General features: G+C 40.5%; 1 protein-coding gene across 5 annotated transcripts in view; it reads left to right on the top strand.

Moving 5' to 3' along the window:
• fgf11b (fibroblast growth factor 11b) overlaps positions 1-23,777 on the top strand; it is a 48,450-nt gene extending 24,673 nt beyond the window's left edge. For 4 of the 5 annotated variants that reach the window (XM_050040464.1, XM_050040465.1, XM_050040463.1 and 1 more), the window contains 4 exons: positions 2,563-2,673; positions 4,655-4,758; positions 23,341-23,539; positions 23,641-23,777. In XM_050040464.1, the coding sequence (XP_049896421.1) occupies positions 2,563-2,673; positions 4,655-4,758; positions 23,341-23,539; positions 23,641-23,777 (551 nt within the window). Of the gene's footprint in view, positions 1-779; positions 796-2,562; positions 2,674-4,654; positions 4,759-23,340; positions 23,540-23,640 lie in introns of those variants that run through there. The other variant, XM_050040466.1, reaches the window with a different exon arrangement.
• The last annotated feature ends 500 nt before the right edge of the window (positions 23,778-24,277 follow it).

Genomic DNA, 24,277 nt, shown 5'->3' with positions numbered 1-24,277 from the left:
GAAGAAGAAAGTGCAGGAGTAGAGATACTGAAATGTTTTGACAAGCAGCTTTGAAAGAGAGAGGATGGGGACTGCTGCAGATGCTTGCATGTAACAATGGGAGTAGGTCACAGTTTCACTGATGCCTCAACCCTGGCACACGTCCTTTGGGAAATAGTCCTACAGATCTCATCCCTGTATCCTCTGCCACTCTCCTGCTCCCTGTGCCAGTCTGAAGAAGACAGGCAGATTGCGCAGTGCCCTAGGCCCCTCTCTGGGGAGTGTGTGTGAGGGCATGGGCGAAGTTTAGCAGAGGGGGAACTCCCAGAGGTGCCTCAGTTCTCCTGAGGCTCTGTTATGAACTGCTCCTTCATCCATGTTTCATCTCCCGTATTAAAGCTGCATTGGAGGAGACTGGTCAGTTCAGACTAAATGACTGAGCTTTAAACAGAGTCAGGAGACCTGCAGGATGGAGTAGCCTCCTGGCCGAGGCAGCGAGGTCCTGAGAGCAGGAGACAACTTAGATTTCTATAACGCAGAGAGTGCCTCGTGTAATTGAGGGGGAGGGGTTGGGGGGTGGGGGCTCTAGTGATGTCTGAGAGCTGCTGCAAAGATTCTGTCTGTTTCTTAAATGAACGCAAAGTAGGCTGCAGGGACTCCACTCATGAAACATTCAATCTCTCTATTCGCCCTCCACCCTCTCCTCCACCACCCAGCCCCCTTGATTATATATCTTTTATTTAGCGGGAGACAGACTAACTCTCTCACTTGACTTCATCCTCTGATGGCCCCAGCCTCTTGCTAAAAATACCACTGGTAGCAAGCCAGTGGACTGATGCTTAAGCTTAAGTTATAGATGCATTTTATTCATTGAATTACTAGCTGCTACAGAATGTTATGCATCCCCAGTGTTAGGTGAATTAGACCAGAAATGTACCTTGGCCAATTCACTAAAAACTAAGAAATTGTAATTGAATACTGAACTCTTGTTCTGATTTTTTTTTTGTTTTTTTTACATTTCCATGCTCTACAGAGAAATCTAATACTGTAATAAAACGTCTAATACTGTGTTTATACTTCTGTGTTGAATCGACATACGACGTACCTATGGCATAGACTATGCATAAATGCATACGCTGTAGCCTGACCTACACCTGTCAAGAAATGTAACTACACATCTCGGTGACGCAGACCTTCTGTTTATTTTCCTTAACTGAAAACCATTTCCCTCAGTGGAAATGAAACTTCTGTTTACTTTTACTTCACCGATAAGAAACAATTAAATTACAAAGACAATGAAGCATTTTAAGTCTTGTGTGTAATTTAGCCCCGCTTCATATGAGCAGAGCAAAGTCGAATGGAGTCAAATTTTGAAACCTTACCTTGTTGAATGTTGTGGTTGTTTCCAGCTTTATATGAAGTAAAAGTCCGTTAGCTGCCTGGTTAATTTATTCACTGTAAAATATCCTATGTTTATACTTATAACGTTAGCATGTTGTATTTGTGAACCTTGTGAGTTATAATGGAGACATTTTTTGTATTTTTGTTAAATGCTGTCACTGTAAAGCTGTGTGTTTTGAATCAATCAAACTCTCTGCACTTCACAGAAAGTCAACACGGTGGCATACAAATCCCACCACCGTTTAGTGTTTTGGAGGTGTAATTGCAGAGTGACACAGGCACACCACCGCAGGAGTAGAAATGCTCACAAAGGTGTAGGCCACTTGTGTATGCTACAGCTTTGAGTAGAGCCTACGCACAACTATAGATCAGCCTTTCCATAAAACATGGCTTTATTCTTCTTTATTTTTCTTGTAGTATTGTGAAGTATTTGAAGGTCGGATAGGTCTATTTTAAAGATAACAGGGATCAATCATCATCTGTTCTGCCAGGCATCTTCCCTCTTAGTAAAACTCCCTTAAGACCTCTCACTGATGCCTAACAGGCCTTTCATGTGACTTTGATTTTTTTTAAATGCTTTTGTTATTTCTGTACTGAAAAAAAAGAGCAGAGGAATATTAAATATAACCACACCTTACACTGACACTGTAGTTCCCAGGTCTTGTATGTAATCGACCAGTTTGACTTTGCATGATGGTATGATGTGAATATAAAGCCCTGTTAGCGACTCTATAAGGCAGCACGTTTAACATTGTCACCATCTTAGTTTAGTGTGTTAGCATGCTAACGTGTGCTTGTTAACTTTGGGGGTGTTGGTATTGGTAAAGATATTAGCTTTGTATCTAGTATTGAAAAATATTCAATTTGACTTGATCATGGCACTGGACAAAACGTCAGTGGATCAGCAAATTTATTAGGATTTGTCATCTGAAAACCACAAATGTCTGTTAAAACTTTCAATGCAATCCATCCAATTAAGCTTTTAGATATTACACATAAACCATGTTCTAACTTTGATGTTGCACACAGTAAAGCCTCTGTGGTTGGTGTCTTCAAGCACAGACATATTTGACTAACCCTTTCCTTTTCCAGGTTTTGTAAATCAGAGAATGTCATTTCTGTCCTCGACCTCTGGCAGTAGCACCTGACTAATACGATGTTGTTTTCTGTGTTCCCTTGCAGAGCCACAGCTAAAAGGCATTGTTACTCGGCTATACAGCCAACATGGATACTACCTGCAGATGCAGCCTGATGGCACCATGGACAGCACAAGGGATGAAAGCAGCTCATTTTGTGAGTGTGTGTGTTTCTGTTGATAGCCTACATGTCTTTGCTTGTAGTCGTGTTGTGTAATTTCAAACAAATCAGTCACAGTCAAGTCTCCAGCACCAGTTAGAAGAACTGGGTAGAAGCCATACTGTGCTAAATGCAGAGGCCAGATGTATAAACTATGCATATACACAAAAAACATGTGTATGCCTTTTTCTATACATTAACTGGTATTTATAAAGCAAGTATGTACGGTGAGAATGTGCGTACCTCACACCTTCTTCAGATTTGAGTGACTTTTTTGCCACTTTCACTTATCAGTCTTCACAGCGTTCTGTGTGTCAATCACAGGCGCATTTATGAACCTCATTCTAAATTATTTATGATTTACCATCCGTCTTATTTACATAGGAGTCATAATCTCCCTGTTAATGATCGTTTCATTTGATCCTGAATTGTGCTGCACTTCTTTAAGTCAGTTTCAATGTGAGTGCTATGAATGTTTCATTGATCATCCTTATGATGTTTAATAATCATAATGAGTGAGACTTTACCGCGGTGATGGTTTGCAGAAACGTGATGAATTAGTGGTGCGGATGCCACAACTATCCACAGCTGTGCATAATGACAGCTGATCTGGGAACATTGGAAGACCTCGCCGATGCAACAGGATCAGTGAAATTGCAATTCTGCCCTGCCGTATCTCTCATTGACAGATCTAATGAGTGGTGAGGCAGGCACAGCTATCAATATGCAAATGGTGTTTAAGGTTGTTTCTACATCCATTTTGGTGAACTGTGGTACTGGAAATGAGGCTTGTGCATGTGCGCCCTGCTTCACAATGATTGAGATTTATGAAATAGAACCTGGGGTACGTGTGGCTTTATAAATCTGACAAAAAATGCATATGCACATTTCTGTCATTGTATGTACGCAGTTTTATGCATCTGGCCCATGCAGTTTTTCACCTTCATAGAGCTGAAATACGGAACAGCTGATACCCTTATTAGGAGGCAAATCTCAAGCTTTGGCAAAGTTAATACTCTACTTTACACCCTGAGCTAAATAGAACCACAGTAGGTGTCACACTTTGCTATATGGGCCCTGTGGCTGAGGAGTCGAGGCAGAAGTTAGGATCCTGTCAGCTCATCTGTCAAATTTGTTCCAATTTGTATGGTCATGTTTGTCTTTTAATAGGAAGCCCCATCACATCATACTGCCAAACTGTGGTCATTTAACGTGTCCTTGCTCACATGCAGACATGCTTAGCATATGTGTTCATCCTTACAAGCCATTTATATTGTGTTTCAAATCCCAGATACTGATTCTGATTCGATTTGTAACAACGTCTGAAGTTCACAAACCACACAAAGCAGCTGTCTGAGTTTAAAGTGCTTCTAAGTGACAGCCTGCCTCCGAATGTTCATTCTGACCTTTAGCAATCTAGTTGTGGTTTTCAGATCAGAAACTATGAGTGTTCTCTTCCAAGTATCATTTCTTTGTATTTTCCTATTTGACCTTCCAGACTCAGACATGTGCCCTTTTTCAGACTGCAGTTTGAATACGGCAGTTTTTAAAAACTGAAAACTGTATTTATTCAACAGCTTACATTATATCTTGATGAGCTGACTCTTTTGTTAACAGGTTTAGTTTAACCAGCCCGGATAATGTATCTACCTCTCCTGGACTTCACTGTCTTTGCTCTAAGCTCCATTTGGTATGGCAGAACATCTCCATTATCATCCAGCTTTAGAGGCAGTGTAAAGCAAAGTGAAGGTGACTTAGTGTTATTTAAAAACATAAACTTGAAGAAGCATTTTGGTTTGAGAGAGATATAGCATGCAGCAGTGACACTGCAGCCACTCAGCCTAATACAATGAAAAGAGAAAAGCAGATTCTGTTGCTACACAGTTTTGTAGCTTGATTTCACAATCTTCCCTGACTTTCTCTTTTTTCTCTGTCTCTTTGTCGTGCCCTTTCTTTCCTACTTTATTCCCCAATTCAGCACAGTTCAACTTAATTCCGGTGGGACTGCGGATTGTGGCAATCCAGGGGGCAAAGACAGGATTATACCTTGCCATGAATAGTGAAGGATACCTCTATACCTCTGTAAGTATGCCCCACAGTAATGTCAACAATAAAAAAGCTAATTTTCATTTGATCACATATCTCAACTATATTATAAAAAATATGTTGCTGTGACACCCCAATTATAATTGCTCTGGTTTTGTCTTTTTACTGTAAATGTTCAGATTGAGATATAAACTTTCATGTCCTGCTCTGCATGCCCCCCCCCCCAGAAGTATGTAAATATACTAATCAATTAATTATTATTTCATTAAACATGATTTTTCAATATAAAAAAATAAATAGAAACTCTAAAATGGGGCTGAAAGCACATCAACTCTTTCTCCCTCATTGAGAAGTTCTGGATCTGGCCTCCATCCTGCCCACCACCACTGCTTGCAGTAGGTTTCGCTTTCCACTTGCTGGCATAGTGCAGAGATTTTATATTAGACAGTGATTGGCTTTCAAATGAATGACATACTTACTTTAGCTTGCCTGGTGTATGTTTGAATCTCAGTTTTAGGGAAGTGCGCAGACATCACCCCCTTCAGTAAAGGAATGTGAAAACACAGATAAACTTTGCATAGACACAAGTCAGTATAGTCAAGGTCGGACATGTTAGGGGACATAATCAGAAGTAAAAACACATTTTTGTGTGGAAGTTACAAAGAAAACGATACTTCATGAACAGTATATATATATACATATATATATATATATATATATATATATATATATGTACACGTTGCACAGGTAGTTGTGTATGTATGTGTATAAGTGTGAATGATTGTTTGAGAGAATAAGGTAAGACATTGGGTGTGTTTACATGGACATGAATAACCTGTTTGGTTTTTGGAGTATCCCATTTATGGATTTGAGCATGTAAACACCACATCTCCTTTTCAGAAACTAAGATAAGCCCTGAAACCTGAATATGCTAGCTGGATTACTTCGCAAGAAACTAGGATACTGTTGCATGTATACACCTCAACCCAGTTATTGATTGCTGCTGACTATTTGCGCAGGTGGGGCTTCAGCCAAGTGACAGAAATACAATGGCGGCAGCAAAAGCGTCTCAGGTCTGGAACGATAAAGGAGCACAGTTTTGTCTTTCGGCAATGAAAGAGGCTTCCCTATCCTATGCAGTGGCAGTGACAGTGACAGTGACAGGCTGACACTGGTGTGGACGATAGTGTTGAGTGGCATTGCTGCTTTCAGGAATAGCTTAGTACGTACACACGTACAAGTGTGTGTGTGTGTGTGTGTGTGTGTGTGTGTGTGTGTGTGTGTGTGTGTGTGTGTGTGTGTCAGCAACCGGATTAATATTCATTATGTATACAGGGAATATGAATAACCCGATTTCTCTGTGCTCATGTAGGCTAAACACCATATCCTCGATATGATCATAGAGATAAGCCCTATAAATGCATTATTCATGTCCATGTTAATGTACTCATAGAGAGGTGTGTGATAGGGTGACAACCTGTAAGAATACTTTGGAAAGACAGTGAGGGAGGAATTGAGAGTAAATGTAAAACTATTGTTTGACAAAGCATCAGCTAATCCATTTTACTTTCGTGCTTGTTTTTTTTTTTAAAGCAAAATTGGATCAGTTTCAGAATCCTTTAGAATCCTTTTATTTCTTTGGAACGACCCATTTTTAAGTTTTGATCCAATTAGACTGAAATTCGATCAGATTACTTCTGAAACAACTGGGCCCTGGGCCCGGGGGTCTGTTGAGTGCAGGAGCTGCCGATGGATTTTGGGTGCAGGGCAGGTGGGAACATGGCAAGCATGCATGTTACGCTGTTGATGTTTTGTTGTTTAGATCAGTCTTTTTTGACCTTTTAGATCTCCATAACCTTTTACGCTTTCACTATTTTTTCCAGTTTCACTCACTTTTAAAATATATTCCAAATGTTACCAACATGCCAGGTGCTTTTAAGCTTATCAAGCCGGACTGCTTACAAGCATGTTGACAAAATGACTGTGAACAAACTATGCAGTGAGTAATCAACTAATACATGAAATGCATGAGACTTTGAATCACTGATTGTCTGAGATGACAAAGATTAAAATGCAATCGATTGCAGGTCAAAAATTGTCTGGTTGATTCATTACAGTAAGATTAAACCAGTTACAGGTGAACTCTTTAAAGTGCAATACCCATGATAGAGTGTTGGTATAACAATTTGTTGTGTCTAATTTTGTCCATTCGGCAAAACACATGATTAGCTCTAAAGTATCATTTCGATTCTTTCCTTAGTAAGTGTCAGAGGGGTTTAAACCAATGGCTGCATTAAGCCATGACTTCATTAAGAATAAATTGAAAATATATGTATTCGGTAAACTTACTACTACACAAAATATAGAACTTAATATCAAGAGATAGGCTGCTATATCAGCAGCAGGCATTATCTTGGTGGACAGTCAGTTTCAGCTTTTAGCGACAAGCTGCAATTCTCGTGAGCACACTGGCGTGCTCACTGGATAGTGCTTGTCCCAGTGTGCTGTCAAATCAGTACCTTGGACAGTGCTTGTAACATTGCTCTAGCTTGATAATATGGTCAAAACACTTCAGATCATGCAAAACATTAAACATTTTAAAAAGGAAGCACTCAAGCCGATCTTGGCAGCTAGTGGAGCTTTCAAGTTGGGTAGTTTGATCAGCACCCCGCACAGCGTTGGTATCATTTTAGGAGTGTGTGGTCTGGTCAGCACCCTGGACAGCACTCTTAACATTGCCTATCAGTGTTCCTTAACCATAGCTACATGGTACATAATACAGTGATTATGGGAAATTTTGCCTATTTACTGACTGCTATTGCTATCTATCCAGTCAGTGGTGTAGTGGAGGGTTAGTCTCTATATACAGACTCTACATTCAGTGAATGTAGAGTCTGTAGGCAAGCCCCGGAGATCTTGCCTCCGGAAGAAGAGCGGAAGAGCCCTGGTTTCCGGTGCTAGGCTGTTTGTAGTCCGCGTGATATTGATCAATCATGTTTGAGCCGGCTGCAGTTGTTGCCAGGTTAAATGCTCAGTGCGGTGAACTAACGAGGTGGAACACAATTGGCGTCACTGCAAACTCTGAATGGTTCAGCATATTTACTTACATATAAACGGAAATTCACCTCCTCCACCCAAATCAAACCGGAATGCCAAAAAATCGGGGGTCTGTGCCCAGAGGCTGTATCGCCTTCTGCCGGAAGTCAGACACCGAATACAGCCAATGGGTTTCAAGAATGGTGGAGGGTATACCCACCTCTTTTTCTGGACACTTTCAGTAAACCCATCTATCAACCAAAAAGCCACAGGAATGTAAAGAAGAGCATACCCACTTCCTCCTTCATACCCTACCCATCTACCTAGTAGTACACCCACCTCACCAGCTACCACTACCCCACTATGTATAAGATAACAGCACAAAACCAATATAGTTACACACCTGTTGCTATCAAAAAAACAATGACCAGGTTCAGAAAGCAGTATATGTTAATATCCCAACCTGCAGTTTACCTACAGCATAAGAAGTGGGAATGTGTACATTTTTTCACACTCATTTCCATTGTGTCCTTGCTTGGTTGTCCCTTTGCAAACAAAGGGACAACCAGTACATGTAGTATACTATATACCTCACAGGCTTTTACTATGGTATTTAACCAAATTCAGAATTTAATTGTGAAAATCATGGAGATAAATGTTCATAAACTGTGAAGTTACAGTTAAATTCAGTCATTTACAAGAACGTACTGTTATCAGTAATGTAATGGGCTTTAATTTTGAGGTTACAGTTAAATATGGTTATTTTACAAAGGCATTCTGCTAAATCACAATAATTTATGAGTTAAACTGTGAGATTACAGTGAAATACAGTAATTCTACAGGAGCATATTGCTAAATCACAGTAATCAAATATACAAAAATGTGACGTTACAGTTAAATTCAGTAATTCACAGGAACGCACTGTTATATCACAGTAATGTAATGGGCCTTTTATTGTGAGGTTACAGTTAAATGTAGTAATTTTACAGGAGCATACTGCTAAAGCACAATAATATGCAGGCATAAATATAGTGAGATCACAGTATACAACTATCATTTCACAACAATTTACTGTAAAAATGAACAATAATTAACTGTAAAGGTACAGTTGAATATTTTACAGTGTACATACTTTAAATAAATAAATCAAAATATAAGAGAATGCTATTACTGCACAGTTTGCTGGACTCTAATGTAAAATGTAAATGTCAGTGCCACTCTATAAATATGCTGTTTCTCTTAAGTGGTCATCTGTGTGCTGGTTCTTCTTATTAAGCTCTGATTAGCATGCATTATTAGACTTTGGTGCCTTGCCTGTGTGAACAGAGAGAAGAAGGGATTTCCTCAGCAGCAGTCAATAGCTGTACTGCATCCCACACTGACCTCTTTCAGAGAATTTCCTCTCAAACACGCGCACACACACACACACACACACACACACACACACACACACACACACACACACGCTTACATGAATGAGTTTGCATAGGTGCTTCACAACAGAACAGCTGTCCTCCTGTGTAATATCATACATGTTTGATTTTATGACCGCATATTGTTCTCTATAGTGTATCTGATGTGCTAATTTGCCGGTGTAGGCGAGAGTGCAGGTGGCATGATATGGCCCTTCATACATATCTGTGTGCTCTGACAGCATGTTCATACTTGCTTTTACATTTAAAAGCGTGCAGAGAGAGTGCGTGACACAGACAAGGAATGTTTTCATTTACGATAAATAAGTTCATCACTGTCACTCTCAGAGGAGCCGTGGTGACTGACAGAGTGACAAGTCACTTCCTTCCAGCTATTTCCTTATCCTCTGGCATATACTGCTGCTTAATGGTGGTAATTATGTTGTTTTCCTGTGAATAACTCGTCATTTTCCCTTTGAATGTGTCACTCATGTGCAAACACATATAGTGGTCAGATTGTAGGGCAGACAAAGTCCACTGCTGCCCTGACTTACACATAAATCTCAGAGCCTCACCACCTGTAGGTGACAACAGGAAATGGCTGATCCTGATACAAAAATAGAGCTTGGCTCATACATGCCCCATTTTATAATCTATGTGCTCTGGAAAACTCATAGACAGAGAAAGAGAGCGAGAGAGAGAGAGAGAGAGAGAGAGAGAGAGAGAGAGAGAGAGAGAGAGAGAGAGGGAGGGAGAGAGAGGGGAGGCTGTCTTACAGAAACAGTTTTTGCGCCAATCAAGATTTAAACACAGGTTTTGCTTGTTATTGTAAATATTTGCCTTCATGCAGGTGTTTGTTCTTATCTTACATTTTAAAAAGGTCCCCAGCGGGGCGCCGGTGACTTAATGGGTAGAGCAGGCACCCCATGTACAAGGCTGTTGCCGCAGCGTCCCGGGTTCGAATCCAGCCTGTGGCCCTTTGCTGCATGTCATCCCCCATCTCTCTCTCCCCCCCTTCACACTTACCTGTCCTGTCCATTAAAGGCAAAAATGCACAAAAAAATATCTTTAAAAAAAAAAAAAGTCGCCAGGGACTGCAAATGAAAATTAGTTAGTTGCTAAATGTGGTACAAAACATACCCACTCCTTGTGTGTGATTAATGTTTTTGTTTTGTTTTTACATAATCCCTGACAAATGTAATATATACATTATAAAATCTTTGTTGCAATCCATGTCAGGCTGTACAATATCAATCTTGAGGCACATCAGATTGGATGATGACTGCCTAGATTTAGAGATATCCCTGATCCAGACATATTTTAAAGGATCAGTATAGGCCAAAATAAATCCGATCAAATTCCAATCCTTTTTTACTGCACTGTATTGTGTTTTGTTTACCTCAGCCAGCTGGTGTTGCAGAGCTGTCCTCCCTTACCAAAGCTCTAAAGTGTGAGCATTCAGCTTCATATCACGTGAAAATTATAGTGTGTGATGTGAAAAATTATCTGTCCGCACTGGTGAATGACTCTAAGTTCAGACAGAGGTTACAAAAATACAAAGATTCACTTAACTCAGACCCTAAAGAATCTTCTATCTCTTCTTTCTGTCATTAGCGCAGAGCAGTGTACTGAACATTCAGGTAGCAGCTTCTCTTTTTTAGCCACTGTTATCCGTCAATTTCACTGTTTTAAATTACAGACATCCCCAGCAGCAGGTCATATCTGTCGCTAACTTATGTTAATTGTGTGAGTAACTCGATGGCAGGCCAAACTAAAACCCACTCTGTGCAGCTAATCACTGTGCCTGATCACTGTGCCACAGGATTGTGTGAGGGAAGATCCCCCATTCTGTTACAGTACAAACCTAAATGGACATGTCTTCTCTCCAAACTATCATGTCACCCCAATTTCAGGAGTTGCAATCTCCAGTTACTCTTTCATGTATGTCAGATCAGTAATTTAAACTTATAAGCTTAATGGTTTTGAATCAGGACCATCAGTATATAGATCAGGTAGCTCTTGAAAATAAGGTGTGTCAGATTCAGTAGGCTACAGCTGTGGCTTCAGTAATTCAGTCACATTTAATCAACTTACTCTAAATATAAGTATCTGATTGGACTAAGATCAGAGATGTTAGTTAGTCTCACATGCTCTCCAAACTTCTCCAATTGTCCTCTGGGTGTCTTAATGATAAGTTTAACCAACCAGTATTTCTGGTGCCGACTCGCGAGGACAACAACGTTTAATTGACTAGTAAACGAACTGCACACATCCCAAGGATATACTTTGTGAGCTTAACTACACTCACTACACTACTCCTATTTTACCTCAGACTGCATTTTGTTGCTCTCCTTGGGATTTACTATGAATCCACCTTATTCCTGAGGGCACTACAGTAGAAAAGATTATGTGCGCAACTTCCAGTGAGATAGCGGAAGTAGCAGCTAAGCTAGTTTGTCCGATAGACTGCCTGTGTTTTGTCCCAGTGGCTAGTCTTGGTGGCTAACCGCCAATGCGGGTTCTTAAGAGGTAATTTGCCTTCAGTTTGGCAAATACTGATTTATTTTTTAACAAATATTTAACTAATATTAACCTCTAAAATGTCTTTGTGGAGCTCTGGTACCTGTTGCACTGTCCATGTCTCGAACGACTTACAACCAGGCTAAGTTAAATGTTTGTCTTCAGCAACTGTGTGCTAAAAAATTTACAGGAATTGTTCCTGTTGCCAAAGGTACCACTGATTTGAGAAATAAAACCACAAGAGTTTCACGAGACATAGCGAAAAAGTATTAAATCAGAATTTGCACAAGAGAATGAGACCTAGACTGACAGGTCCGTCACTCAATGTCAGTACATGATATCCTTGTCTTTCCCTGTCTGACTTCATTCTCAACCTACATTAGAATATTGCTCGTTATAAAATAAACTCAGCAACATACCTTGAAATGTGTATTTAGTTATTAGGGCTGGGAATGCGTTATTGATTTACCGTACTTTCTGTATATCATAGAAAAAATGAATGCCGAAAGTTATTTCTTGACTTTACACTTTACTTACTTACTTCTTTTCTTATTTTTACTACTATATATTTCTATTACTGAAGTCTGCTGCTAAATTCAGCATCATGTTTTGCTCAAAAACAGTTTTTAATACATCAAAAAAAAAATACGTAAAAAAATGGGTAAGCTGTAACAGGTGGTGTGTTCCATGTTTTATTTCCCAATTGCTCTTGGAAAGAAGAATAGAGTACTGTAAACAAACTGTTACCATTAGAAATCACCGATTTCGGTCCAACGCCGGAAGTTGCACACAAAATTCATGCAAGGTATCATGGGGGCTAGGAATAATGTGGATATTGCTGTAATTTCTTGTCTCTTTCTCCTTCTCTCTAGTGGTCATCTCTTCGAGCTACATCAGCATTGTTAGACTTTCTTTTGTTGGCTCCTTCTTACTTGCCTCCATGCTCTATTCCTTCCCTTTCCCTGCTGTAAGACAAAAGCCATCTGAGTAGCGCCTTAAAGTTGACTTTTTGTAACATCAGCTGGTAAGAGTAGCAGCACCATCTGCCTGTGCAGCACAGTTAGCCTGTAACATGTCTTTGGACTGCTGCTTCACTTTAGTAACATTACCGTTACCCATCTGAGAATCCTGAAGATTAATGTATTCAATGTAACATCACTGGCACTGCCCCTTGTGCTAGTGCTTTTGGGTTCTGGTGCATTTGTCTGAGCGGGTTCCCTGGGTGGGACCACTTCAGGTGATGTAGATATGTGTTTTAGCCTGCAGTCTTTATTTGCATGCCTTCAAGTTCAAAACATTAAAACCTGGGCAGAAGTTGGTCTACCTGATGTGGCATTCCACCCAGTCCTGCCGCATTCAGCACCAGTGCAAATGTTGGCTAAATATTAGCCTATATCATATCACTGTAAATGTTTGCAAGTATTTCCAGCATTTTAAGTACTATATTTGTGTGATTCAATGAAATTATGTGCAATACCCACAATCCTGTACTAAAATTCAGGCCTTGTCCCTGTCTGTTTTAGAATGTTTAAGATAGATGGAGTACACGTGCGGATCTACAGTGACATCCAAAATGGTAAGATCCTGCAAAGGATCGAAAGAGTCTGAGGTAGTTGTGTGTTCACCACACCTGAGGAACCCATAACATGCAGTGAAGAAAAAATCTGCATATGATCCAAAACAGCGCTGCCTTAGGTGAGACACCATTTTTGTATAGAGGTAACGAGAAGGGAAGGTGCTTATTATTGCCCCCTGGATGCTCTTTTTTTAGACCACTAAAGAGGAGGTGAATGGAAGGGTTCCCAAGCAGGCTACATACTGAAGGAACTGCACATATAATGAGACAGAATACCTGCTAAGAATGCTTTGATGGAGGAACAACACATTTTTCAAGATTTGAAACTGTAGAAAATAAAAGCACAAATCATAATGACAGGAACTAGGACCATGCTGCCAGTTCACATAGGACTGAAGAGCACCTTCTAGTCCATGACAGTTTGGGTGAAGACTGGGCAATGCAGGCTTTGAGGCACAGCATGGGGGCAAAAGAGTTTAAATTCCTAGGAATTTAAATCTTGACAAGGAGTCAGCAATTTTATAATCCAGGCCGGGTAGATGTGCTGTGCAGAGAGTGAAATTGCCTGTGACATATGACCACGTAAGTCGTCAGACAAATCTGTGAATAAAGGAAATTAAAGAGCGTACTTTTATTCTCGTTCTCACAGAAAACTACGATTTGTTTTCTAGACCATAGGTTGCCCCAGAAAATGCATGTAATAATAGTAGTATTTAATTCTAAAGGTGTGGTAGACTGTGAATCTGTGGGAAGAGCAAGCAATTCTGTATGCCAAACGTCAGCAAACCATTGATTGTTATAGATCCTCCAAAACAAATAGAAACAGCTGCATGGCAAAAATAATTTTAGGATGACTGATGTTTGTGCAATATCATTGCACCAAAAATATAGGCTGTCCCAATTTTCATACAGCAATGACCAAAATCTTTTACATCTACATCCGCCATGTAAAGCAACAAGATTGTGTAGTCTATCCACTGCTTTTGAAAGGTCCAACAATTCACATATGAAAAATCGGCCCTGGGGAATAATATTTATGGTGAAGTTAAGGTGGCCTAATAAAGACAGCAATTCATGTTTAGATGCCAAATCCAGTGCCTTTTTATGACTTTAAGAAATAACTTTTCAAGAGGCAGTGATGCTTGCATGAGGTTGCTGTTGACATAAGGACTTGCAGTGGCCCTTGGGTTTTCCCTGCAGACAGAGGAGCACCCAATTGCTTAAAAACCTCTTTCAGCCCGCTAATGCATTGATCTAGTGGGGACTGAGGAGAATCCACTACTAGGAAATCATCTAATGGGTGAGGGATAAATAGCAGTTATTCAACAGTATGCCACAAAGCGCTTCTGACAGGGGTTTGAAAATGCAGGGGCTGCTATGACAGCCGAAGGTTGATCTGACCAAAAAACATACTTAATTTTGTCATCTGATGCCAAAAAGGTGCCACTGCATTGGATGGAGTGGCTCTGAAGGCATGCTATATTGGCCTTCTCTAACCATGCGCCTGTCCTGGCTCTTTTGATGTGAAATGGATTGCAATATGGACATAATAATAAGTCCATTATCATTCCTTTTTCTCTGAATATTTTTGAATTGCCATGCCGATGGGATTTATGTGTAATTTGGAAAAGGCCCAATCGTGTAGCCCTCCTTGACCTGTTTAGCTAATAACTTGTTCAGTGTTTCTGGTACTTTAAAATCAGATTGGAGGTTATTACAGACATGGGATACTTTTGGAAGAAAATCTAAGCCAGCAAGGGAACCTTTAACCGAGCCATTAATCCAGTAATTCACAAAACAACAATTTGATTGTTGAATTTGAAAGCTTTATGATGCTAAAAGGTGTAAATGGTTTATCCACTTCTTTTTCATAGAGCAGGACAGACATGTAGATCTTGGTTGGCTGTCTTCACATTTGCTGCAAGCATGTTTGAATCTGCAGTTAGAAAATCTATATCTTGTAAAAATGTGTACAAAGAGGGGTCTGAGGAGTTTAATTCTTAGAAGTCACCTTTTCACTGCTTTGTTCCTCAGTTTTTAGTAAGAGGTTGGAAAATTGTCAGGCTGAGCTTGCTTCTGATTCACAGTTTTTGGGAAGAGGGTCAGTGGTTGCAAAAAAGACCCACACACAACACAAGAAAGGGCCTGATGCTCTGACTCATGAGAGTCAGATCAACAATGGACTAGTCCAATCTTTGACTGAATATTTGGATGTGCAATGTCAAACAGGATGGATTAATTGATCCTGAATAGCAAAACATGAGATTTCCAAATCTGGATAATTTTGATCCAAATTAAATTTTGAACAACTGAGCCATTTACATTTTGAGTCACACCTCCTCTATTACTGTTTCTGGGTTGGTTTCTCATGCAAATATGTACTCTAAAAACTGTGCCTTGAATGGACCCTTTTGCTGGCTCCAAAAGCAAGTCAATCCCCAGCAATAATAAACATGTTTACAGCCTGGTACAAAAAAATGTTTTGGTCTGTATAGCTAATTTCCCCATTTATGAAAACTGTATGGGGGGGAGGGGGGTATTTTTTTTATATAACTCACCAGTTTAAATATTATTAAGGATTAAGTTTATGCTTAATTAAGGGCAAAGCCGCTTTGAGTGACAGGCCATCTGCTAGTCTGCCTTTAACACTATGAGTCAGGTCTACCCATTGCTCCTACACAGCTCTTCCCAGTCATCCAAATTTGGCAATTTCTGGCGTGGGTAACATCATGATGGCTACGTCCATTATCTTTAAACAATCTATGGCTGAAACGCATTCGTTTTAGCCCACTATAAATAATGCTGTTATCTGTGAGTGCCAGTGTTCTGTAAGTTTTAAACCTTGCCACAACCATGCACCTGATACAGCGTTCAAGATCTGGAGCTGTCGAACACTGCTAATTTTTCACTATAATAACTTGTGTCATCCATCTTGCCCTCACACAGCAAATCAAAAATCATGCTTTGGTGCTAATACCAGCATTCCCTATTCAGATTGGATGTTTTTTATGAGTTTCAGCAGTAGTCACATTGTGAGAGACTTTGGTTACTAAAACTCTAAATCAACCGCTGTGAACGCGTCTTATAGTGAAAACTAGGACCACCAATTTGGACTGACCGATTACTTCACCACATTGTTCTCACAGTTGTCAGCTTTCACCTAGGACAGCACACAATAACAGAGCATATGGGCCTTATATAACAGAAATACAGCAACAGCACAATAAACACCATTGTTTGTGACCTGTTCAGCCTTGTGATACAAGTGTGTGATAGCAAGAGTGAGAAAGACAGATAGACAAAGGACAGGAGAAGGATAAAGAAAGAGAATGAGAGTGAGACCTATGTCCTTTCTATTCTTTTCATGGAAGGATTGCATTGAGATGCAGGACAACACCAGCAGCGAGATAGCATCGCTCTTATCACAGGACAAGATAAATTGTGGACATTAGAAAAAGTAGTTGAGAGGATAATTGGCCAGAGCAAGAGTAGTGAGATGAAATGCAGAAATGCAATGATAAGGACAGACATTTTGCCAGGTGGCCAATTAAGAGCACTTAGGGAAGGCAAAACCTATTCTTTCTGATTGACTCATGATATACCTTGTACCGGTGCTCTCCTTACAAAACTCTCTTGAGGATATATTAGAACGGAGTCCTTGCAATTTTCCAGGGTATGATGACAATGATACACAATCAACCAACACTTTTTGGGTCCTATCTTACCATGAAAATTAAAAGCAAGGTGATAAAGGCAGCAGGCGGTCACCTCTGTCACTGAGGGTCGAAGAGGGACGGTCAGCCACCACTCGTCTCTCAGCTACATTATATTGACACAGGCCTTCCAGCTGTCAGTCAACAATGCAGAGGCACGAGTCCCTGCAAAGTACTATCCACTCTGCTCTTGCCATGCAAGTATTGTGCCTCTATGAGCTATTACAAAGCATTACACACAGACCATACATGTGTTTTTCTAGACAGTATTAACTGCCAGTCTCATCCTCTGTAAACCCCTCTTAATAAGCACGTCTATGCCCTATTGACTTATGTAACGTGGCGTGTCATAGTGCATCTACATCTGGTGTGACAACAACATCAGCAACATGCCCTGCCGGTGGCATTGTGCATTGCACACACTGGCACGGATGATGCATGTGTCTAACAGAGGACTGTTGTGAATGAGCTTTACATTTGACGTCATATGTGCTGCAGGAGTAATGCAGTACGGTGGGATTACTGCAGCTGGGCAGATTTCACAGCTGCCCATAGATTACCCTGGGAGCTGATGGGACAGTCAATAGATGCAGGAAGCCTGTGTGACATGTGACCCCTGCTGTCTAAACAGGGGACTGCAAATAATTGCACGTCAGAAATGCTAAAACGTGTTTTGAATTTCAGAAGTAGAGCTACATTTTCAGGGGCATTAGTTCTTATTTCACGCTTGTGCATGCACGATGAAATGAGAGTAAACAAGATACTAAATATTATGCACGGATTCTTTATAGTCATAACTTTCATGGCTGTTCCTACATCCTAATTAAAAGCAGAGAAAGAGGTTAGTCAGACTTAAGGAACTCTGCCCTTTGACTGTGTATTATTAGTACTTCACTGTCCTTATTTGGTGGCGAGTGCAATCCCAGTGTATGGTGGCATGGAGAGTTATGCTTCCTGAAGCAGGTAGAATAGATGTAATCAGACACGAGGGATGAGGAAGGAGGTGGTGTGTGTGTGGGTGGAGGGTTGGGGGGGAGGGACGCTGCTCTGCATCATAAAAAGGTTCTCCCCATCTTGGGGATTCTCAGCACGGATGCAACATATTACCTTTCTCGTCTGCTTTCATTTAAATTCATTTTTGGCTTGAGACACATGGTAGAGAAGCTACCCAAGTCTCTAAATGAGTCGCCGTTGAAGAAAGAGGTTTTTATTTAATTTCTAGTCCGAGCACCACACCATTTAGATGGAAATACTCCCCCATCACTCTTAAAAATGTGCCGTCCTCAACACATCTTTAACAATTATTCATCTGAGCAGGTAAATCTGGTGGTTTGAGTGATATCTTCAGTCAGTACACCCCGGGTGGTCTCTATAGTTCTGGTAGAGGTTACCTCAAGGTGAGTTTCAGAGATGGAGATAATTACAGCAGCATATTTGTATCAGTTAGGGACAGGCATCTTGGCTCTTGTGGCAGGTTATCATGGAAAAACCAGCTAACAGGCCTGTCAGATTTTTTCTGCCTTAACGCTAGCGACAGCTGTGGCTCAAGGCATTATATTTCTGGGATGACCATCCATCCATCCCATTCTTGTAAATGTGATATCTCAAATACATCTTGAGGGAATTTCCTCAAATTTGGCACAAACCTGCATTTCGACTCAAGGATGAGCTACTTAGATTTTAGTGGCTAAAGGTCAAGGTCACTGTGACTTCATGTCTGTCCCGTTCTCATGAACATGATATCTCAGAAACGATTTGAGGGAATTTCTTTAAATTTGGCACAAACGTCCACTCAGACTCAAGGATGAACTGATTAAATTTCTGTGGTCAAAGGTCACTGTGGCCATGAGTCTATCATATTCTCATGAACGTGATATCTCAGGAATGCCCTGGGGGAATTTCTTTAAATTTGGCACCTACGTCCACTCGGACTCAAGGATGAACTGATTAGATTTTGGTGGTCAAAAGTCTAAAGTCAATGTGATCTCAACAAACATGTTTTCGGCCACAACTCAAGAATTCATGTGCTAGTCATGACAAAATTTCACACAAATGTCTTATAGGTTAAAATAAAGAGATGAAATTTCATATCCAAAAGATCAAAGGTCAGCTTCACTGTGGCATCATAATGTTCTGCAAAAACACTTTTCTGGCTATAATTCAACACCAAAACTCAGCAGAAGGGGAGACACTTGGTCAGATACTGAATTGGTGACACTAATCTTGGTTGGTCACCTTGAGCAACAACATCCATATTTGAAGCATTGTCAACTGTCATGAGTACGCATGAGTCTGGACAGACATGGATGTAAACTACAACTTGACTGCTTGGCGGAGGCATACAACCACAAAGCGGCTATTCTAGTTTTCAGTTGTCAGTTCAGTTGTCTGCTCTCTCAGTGTACTTTTTTTCCTCCAATCCTTTGGAGATTACTTGAATGAAATACAGAAAATGTGGGTTCTATCATTAGGCTAATTTAAGTTAATTTAATTTAGGTAATTATAGTATGACTTGAGAGAGGGGTTATCACTGGTGTCATTCCTGAGGTTGAGCTGAAGGGTATTTTGTTGGATCATTGGGTTCTTTTCCATAGGGACGTGAGTGTCAGATCATTGGGTGCTGGCGACTAAAGCCCTTGTCAGCCCAGCGTTCCTGCTTTGGTCCTGAGGGAGATGCAAAGAAGCAGGTCTCTCTCTTCTTAATCTCCTCTATTACCCAGCAACCCCTCTGTCCTCTCCGATCTTCTGCTCTCTTTCCTGTCTCTCCTACCTTTCCCCTTCTGTCTCCCGCACTTCCCACCCCTCTTGCTCTCTGGCCTGATTAATAATGAATGAAGCAGATCATCTATCGATCCCATCCTCTTTGTGTTAGCACAGCAGAAGATATCAAACCTGTCAGAGGATCTTAAAATAGCTCTGCGATGTGGTGATGACGGTAGTGAGAGAGTTTGTTGGGTTAAGAGTAGGCGTTTGTTTTTTAGGGTAAGAAAACAGAACTTAAAAGGGTATAAACTGTAGTGGAGCAGCAGGACAGGAGTGGATGGAGAAAGGGCACAAAATCCTGAATTGCCTTCTCAGCTAAAGGATGATGCCTCCCTGTGAAGGAGAAAGGTGATGATCTGTGATAAGTGTGAAACTGGAGGTCTCTTATACCTTCTCAATCTACTTTTGGCTCTTTATTAAAGCTCATCTATGCCAAGTTGTGATCCTTTGGCCCTCTTCTGTCGTCCTGAGTCTCTGAGAAATTCTCCACTCAGCCATTTCTGCCCTGCTGCTCTCACTTAATCAATCCAGCAGATTGGCTTTGCTCTCTGACAGGGGAGGACCCTGTCAAGACCCTGATGGAGACTAAGAAAGATGTATATCTGTCGCTATTGGTTAATATCACCAGTCAACATTATGCAGGGTTCAGTAGTCCTTATGTTGAGGACGGGAGGGTGGGAAGAGTGCTGCTGGAACATGATCATTTACGACTGGCTATATCGTTGGATTTGATCCAAGTTTTGCTAATTTGATTTTGTAATGTCTATTCAGATTTGGCAACTGACATTATATGAGAGTAGCCTTCATTACAGGGATAATGCTCTTTTGGGGAAAGAAGGGGTTGCGAACAGTTCCACCAGACAGTAAATCCCTTCACCCCCTTTTTTTTTCACTTTTTCCACCCTAATGAAGACCCTGCATTTTTAACAAATACGCCAGCTAACAATAGCCAATTAATCGTCATTAATTGATTGACTAAATCAGCAACAGCTTTGATAACTGAATAATCGTGCAAATGATTCTTTGAAACACAAATCAACACATTCTCACTCCCAACTTGTCAAATATGCTTGTTCAGTGGTCCTAAAGGTCAAACTATGAAGCTCTAGATGCCCTTCCAGCATCAGTTTTGGACGCTCAGGGACAGCATGTCCATTTATGCTCCTTACATGCATTGTGTCTTTTCATAATATAAAAGATTATCACAGTTTTAACATGTACAGCTTACTCTTATTAAATGCATACAATGTTTTTTTTTGTTTTTTTTTAAAAACTTGGAACAAAGGTAAAAAAAAAGTTTTTAGGTTTACTTCCTTAGGTTCAGTCAACAAAAGTACAGGGTTTAGGTTTAGAAAATCAATAAGATTTCGCTTAAAATAAGTACATTTGTTACTAACATAATGTTACACTACATGACATAATTTACCAAGTGACATACGTCTATGTATACTAGCACACTATATCATCATTATTAAAACAACTCCGCTGACTTTTGGTTTCATACAGGACACAAACAGCAGGTCTCCAAGGTGAAAGTCTGGAGTTTGTTTGACCCATCCACCTCCCCTCCTGTCCACCCTATACAGACTTTATTGCTCTTTATACTACAGCAGTTTCTTGGAGCGTCACAGTATGCCCCCCAGTGCTTCTCATACGGCTGCAAAAGGATGCCTCAGTGTGTCGGTGTCTGACCCGTAGCGCCACTGATCTTGTATCAGTGTTTGACACACTAAGAGTGAGACCAGGTTGAAAATGCTTAAAAGTCACTGGTTCTGTCTTCTTGAATGAGAATACTTGCTGGTTATCTTAGTCTTCTGTAACGGTAAATTGAATATGCTTGGGTTTTGCACTGTTGGCCAGCTTAAAGAACATCTTCTTTTCTGTCACCCTCTGAACTTCACTTGTATCATTTGCAAAATTGTTTCAGGTTCAAACATATAAAACTATTAGATATTTCACGACGTTTTAAGGAAATCCCCCCCCCCAAAAAAAAAAAAAAAAAAAAACCCAAAAAAAAAAAAAAAAAAAAAGAAATTCTTCTGTCCTATTCCCATTTTGGGAACCACTGTGCTAATGCCTCTTATGGCTGTGTTTGAAGTTTAAATTATGTTGAATGGTGAGTTCAATAAATGGATGTCTATGGGATCCAAAAAGGCTCAATAAGGCAAAAATAGAAAAATGCACTTCTATAAAAGACCTACCCCATTAATTAGGATCTTGTTCATTAGGCAAAACAGGCTAGAAAAGCTTTCTGAACTTTGGATGCCTCTGAGGATGTCACTGCAGTTTGATGTCAGAATTAATCATGTCAATGTACAGTATTTAATGTGTGTAACTGAATTTGTTACTGTATTGGTGAAGGTATCAGTGTTTCGGTGCTTTTCATCTACTCTGCTCTTTTCCTTTGGGAAAGTTATGTATAGCAGAGATGTTAATGCTATTTCTCCACGTATAGTATGCATCCTTGTCTTGATGTTCCCAAAGGACCAGGATGTTCATGCTTTCAAAGAAACTCAAGTTCACATATAATTCTACCCATCCTTTCCCTCAGGAAACAGTCACCTAATTAATGTATTCCACTTCTTGTTTCCATGTTGTTGTTTTTGTCTTCTTCTTTTTTGTGCATGTGTGTGTGCTTACATGTAATGGAGTTCATGTTCAAAGGCTCATAAAAAGGTTACAGTTTTCTCATGGCATTTCAGTATTTCACTCGCACTCACCCCTAAAAATAAAAAAGCGTAAACTGAAAAAAATACAGTTTGCAAATAAAGATTACAACCTTTTTTTACCTCTGCTGTTATTCGTTCAAAAACTACAAGTCCCACAAATCTACAAGCTGCAATGCACCAGTTGTTCTATGATGACGCAATCAAGCGAGAGAAAGGTGAACAACGCTGAAAAAAGTTGCGGTATGATAGGCTATAAGTTAGTGTCATATGCGCAGACATCGCTAAGAATAAAGCCCACTCATTTTTATTATGAGCAAAACAGAGATGAGGAGGAGGAGGAATCCTGTAAGGGGGATTTGCACGGTTCACAAGGCTTCGTACTACCCATTAACTGAGGCGGCTAACATTAACATTTAGTTACTAGTTACTTTGCATATTCAAGCTAATTATGCAAAATAAAATTAACAAATAGCCTACATTATGATGTAACATTATAAATTAAGACAAAACTCTATTGTCAAGCTCTAATAAAGTACACTAAGTAGTTAAGATAAGCCCCACTTTTACAGCTGCAACATTAACTTGACGCTAATACTTTTGTACTTTTCCTGTAAGATTTTGAACACAAGAATTTTACTTATAACAGACTATTTAAATTTACTTAAGTAAGAGATCTGAATACTTCTTCCGCCATTCATGTTACTTTCATAGTCCTCCACTGGTTTCATCATCATAATTGCACACCAGGAGAAGGAGCACACACACCATGCTCATAAATTCCTTTTTATTCTCCTAATGTTTTTCATGTTGGAGCACAACTACTCCTGGAAGAAAGTTAGCGTAGAGCTACACTTGCACATTTTTTTCTTCTCTTCTTTTTCTTTTGCTAATGTGAATGTACCTCTTCCCCTTTGCATATTTCTTTTCAGGAGCACTTCACTCCAGAGTGTAAGTTCAAGGAGAGTGTGTTTGAGAACTACTACGTCACATACTCCTCCATGCTCTATCGCCAGACCCAGTCTGGCCGCTCCTGGTATATCGGTATCAACCGTGATGGGCAGGTCATGAAGGGCAACCGAGTAAAGAAGACCAAAGGAGCTGCACACTTCCTGCCTAAAGTTATAGAGGGTTTGTGTCCTTTGTGTCACTTTAGCACAATTCAGACCAGTTTCTTATTTATTAATGACATCCTTTATTATTAACCAACAGCTTCTATCTTTGTCTCACAGTTGCGATGTATAAGGAGCCATCGCTTCACGAGCTCGCCAGTGAACCAGTGAGTCCTCCTCGGAAGACAGTGAAGACGTCAGACTCGCCGTCCCTAAAGAATGGACGGAAAGAAGCTCCCAAGGCTGATGCCTCGTAGCACAGGAGACAGAGGGTGGGACAAAGGGCAGCAGTGACACTGGGAATACAGCCGCCCATTATGCACTGAGGGTGGCTGAGGGAATGGCCCCTCACTGGCCACCAAATTCCAGAAGTGCACTGCAAGATGCTGAGGGATATAGGGTCAGCAGTCCATCAGCAGCCAAGAAGGCCTGAGAGAGGAGTCCCCCCCCTCACCTGTCACCACAGAAAAGAAGCCCAGGGCCTGAGCCAGAACTACTCCCACCCCCCACCCCACCTCCCTTCTCCCACTGTTTGTCTCTTTCTCTGTACCCCTGTGACTTCCTAATGCACAGTCTCCTTCATTTCTCTGTCATGCTCAAGCTTCTTTGTCCCACTGACAATTTCATCTTTTCTCACATGCCTACCAACCGTCTGCTCCATTGTACTGTATATTCACCACTCGTGCATTTTCCAGCGCTGACTCTGTATCATAATCCTCACCCATGGGCCCCCTCTTGAGCCCTAAAGTTGGTGGCA

The sequence above is a fragment of the Epinephelus moara genome, chromosome 3 (genome assembly GCF_006386435.1).
Source record: "Epinephelus moara isolate mb chromosome 3, YSFRI_EMoa_1.0, whole genome shotgun sequence".
NCBI classification, from domain to species: Eukaryota; Metazoa; Chordata; class Actinopteri; order Perciformes; family Serranidae; genus Epinephelus; species Epinephelus moara.
This window is presented reverse-complemented; position numbering and strand designations above follow the sequence as displayed.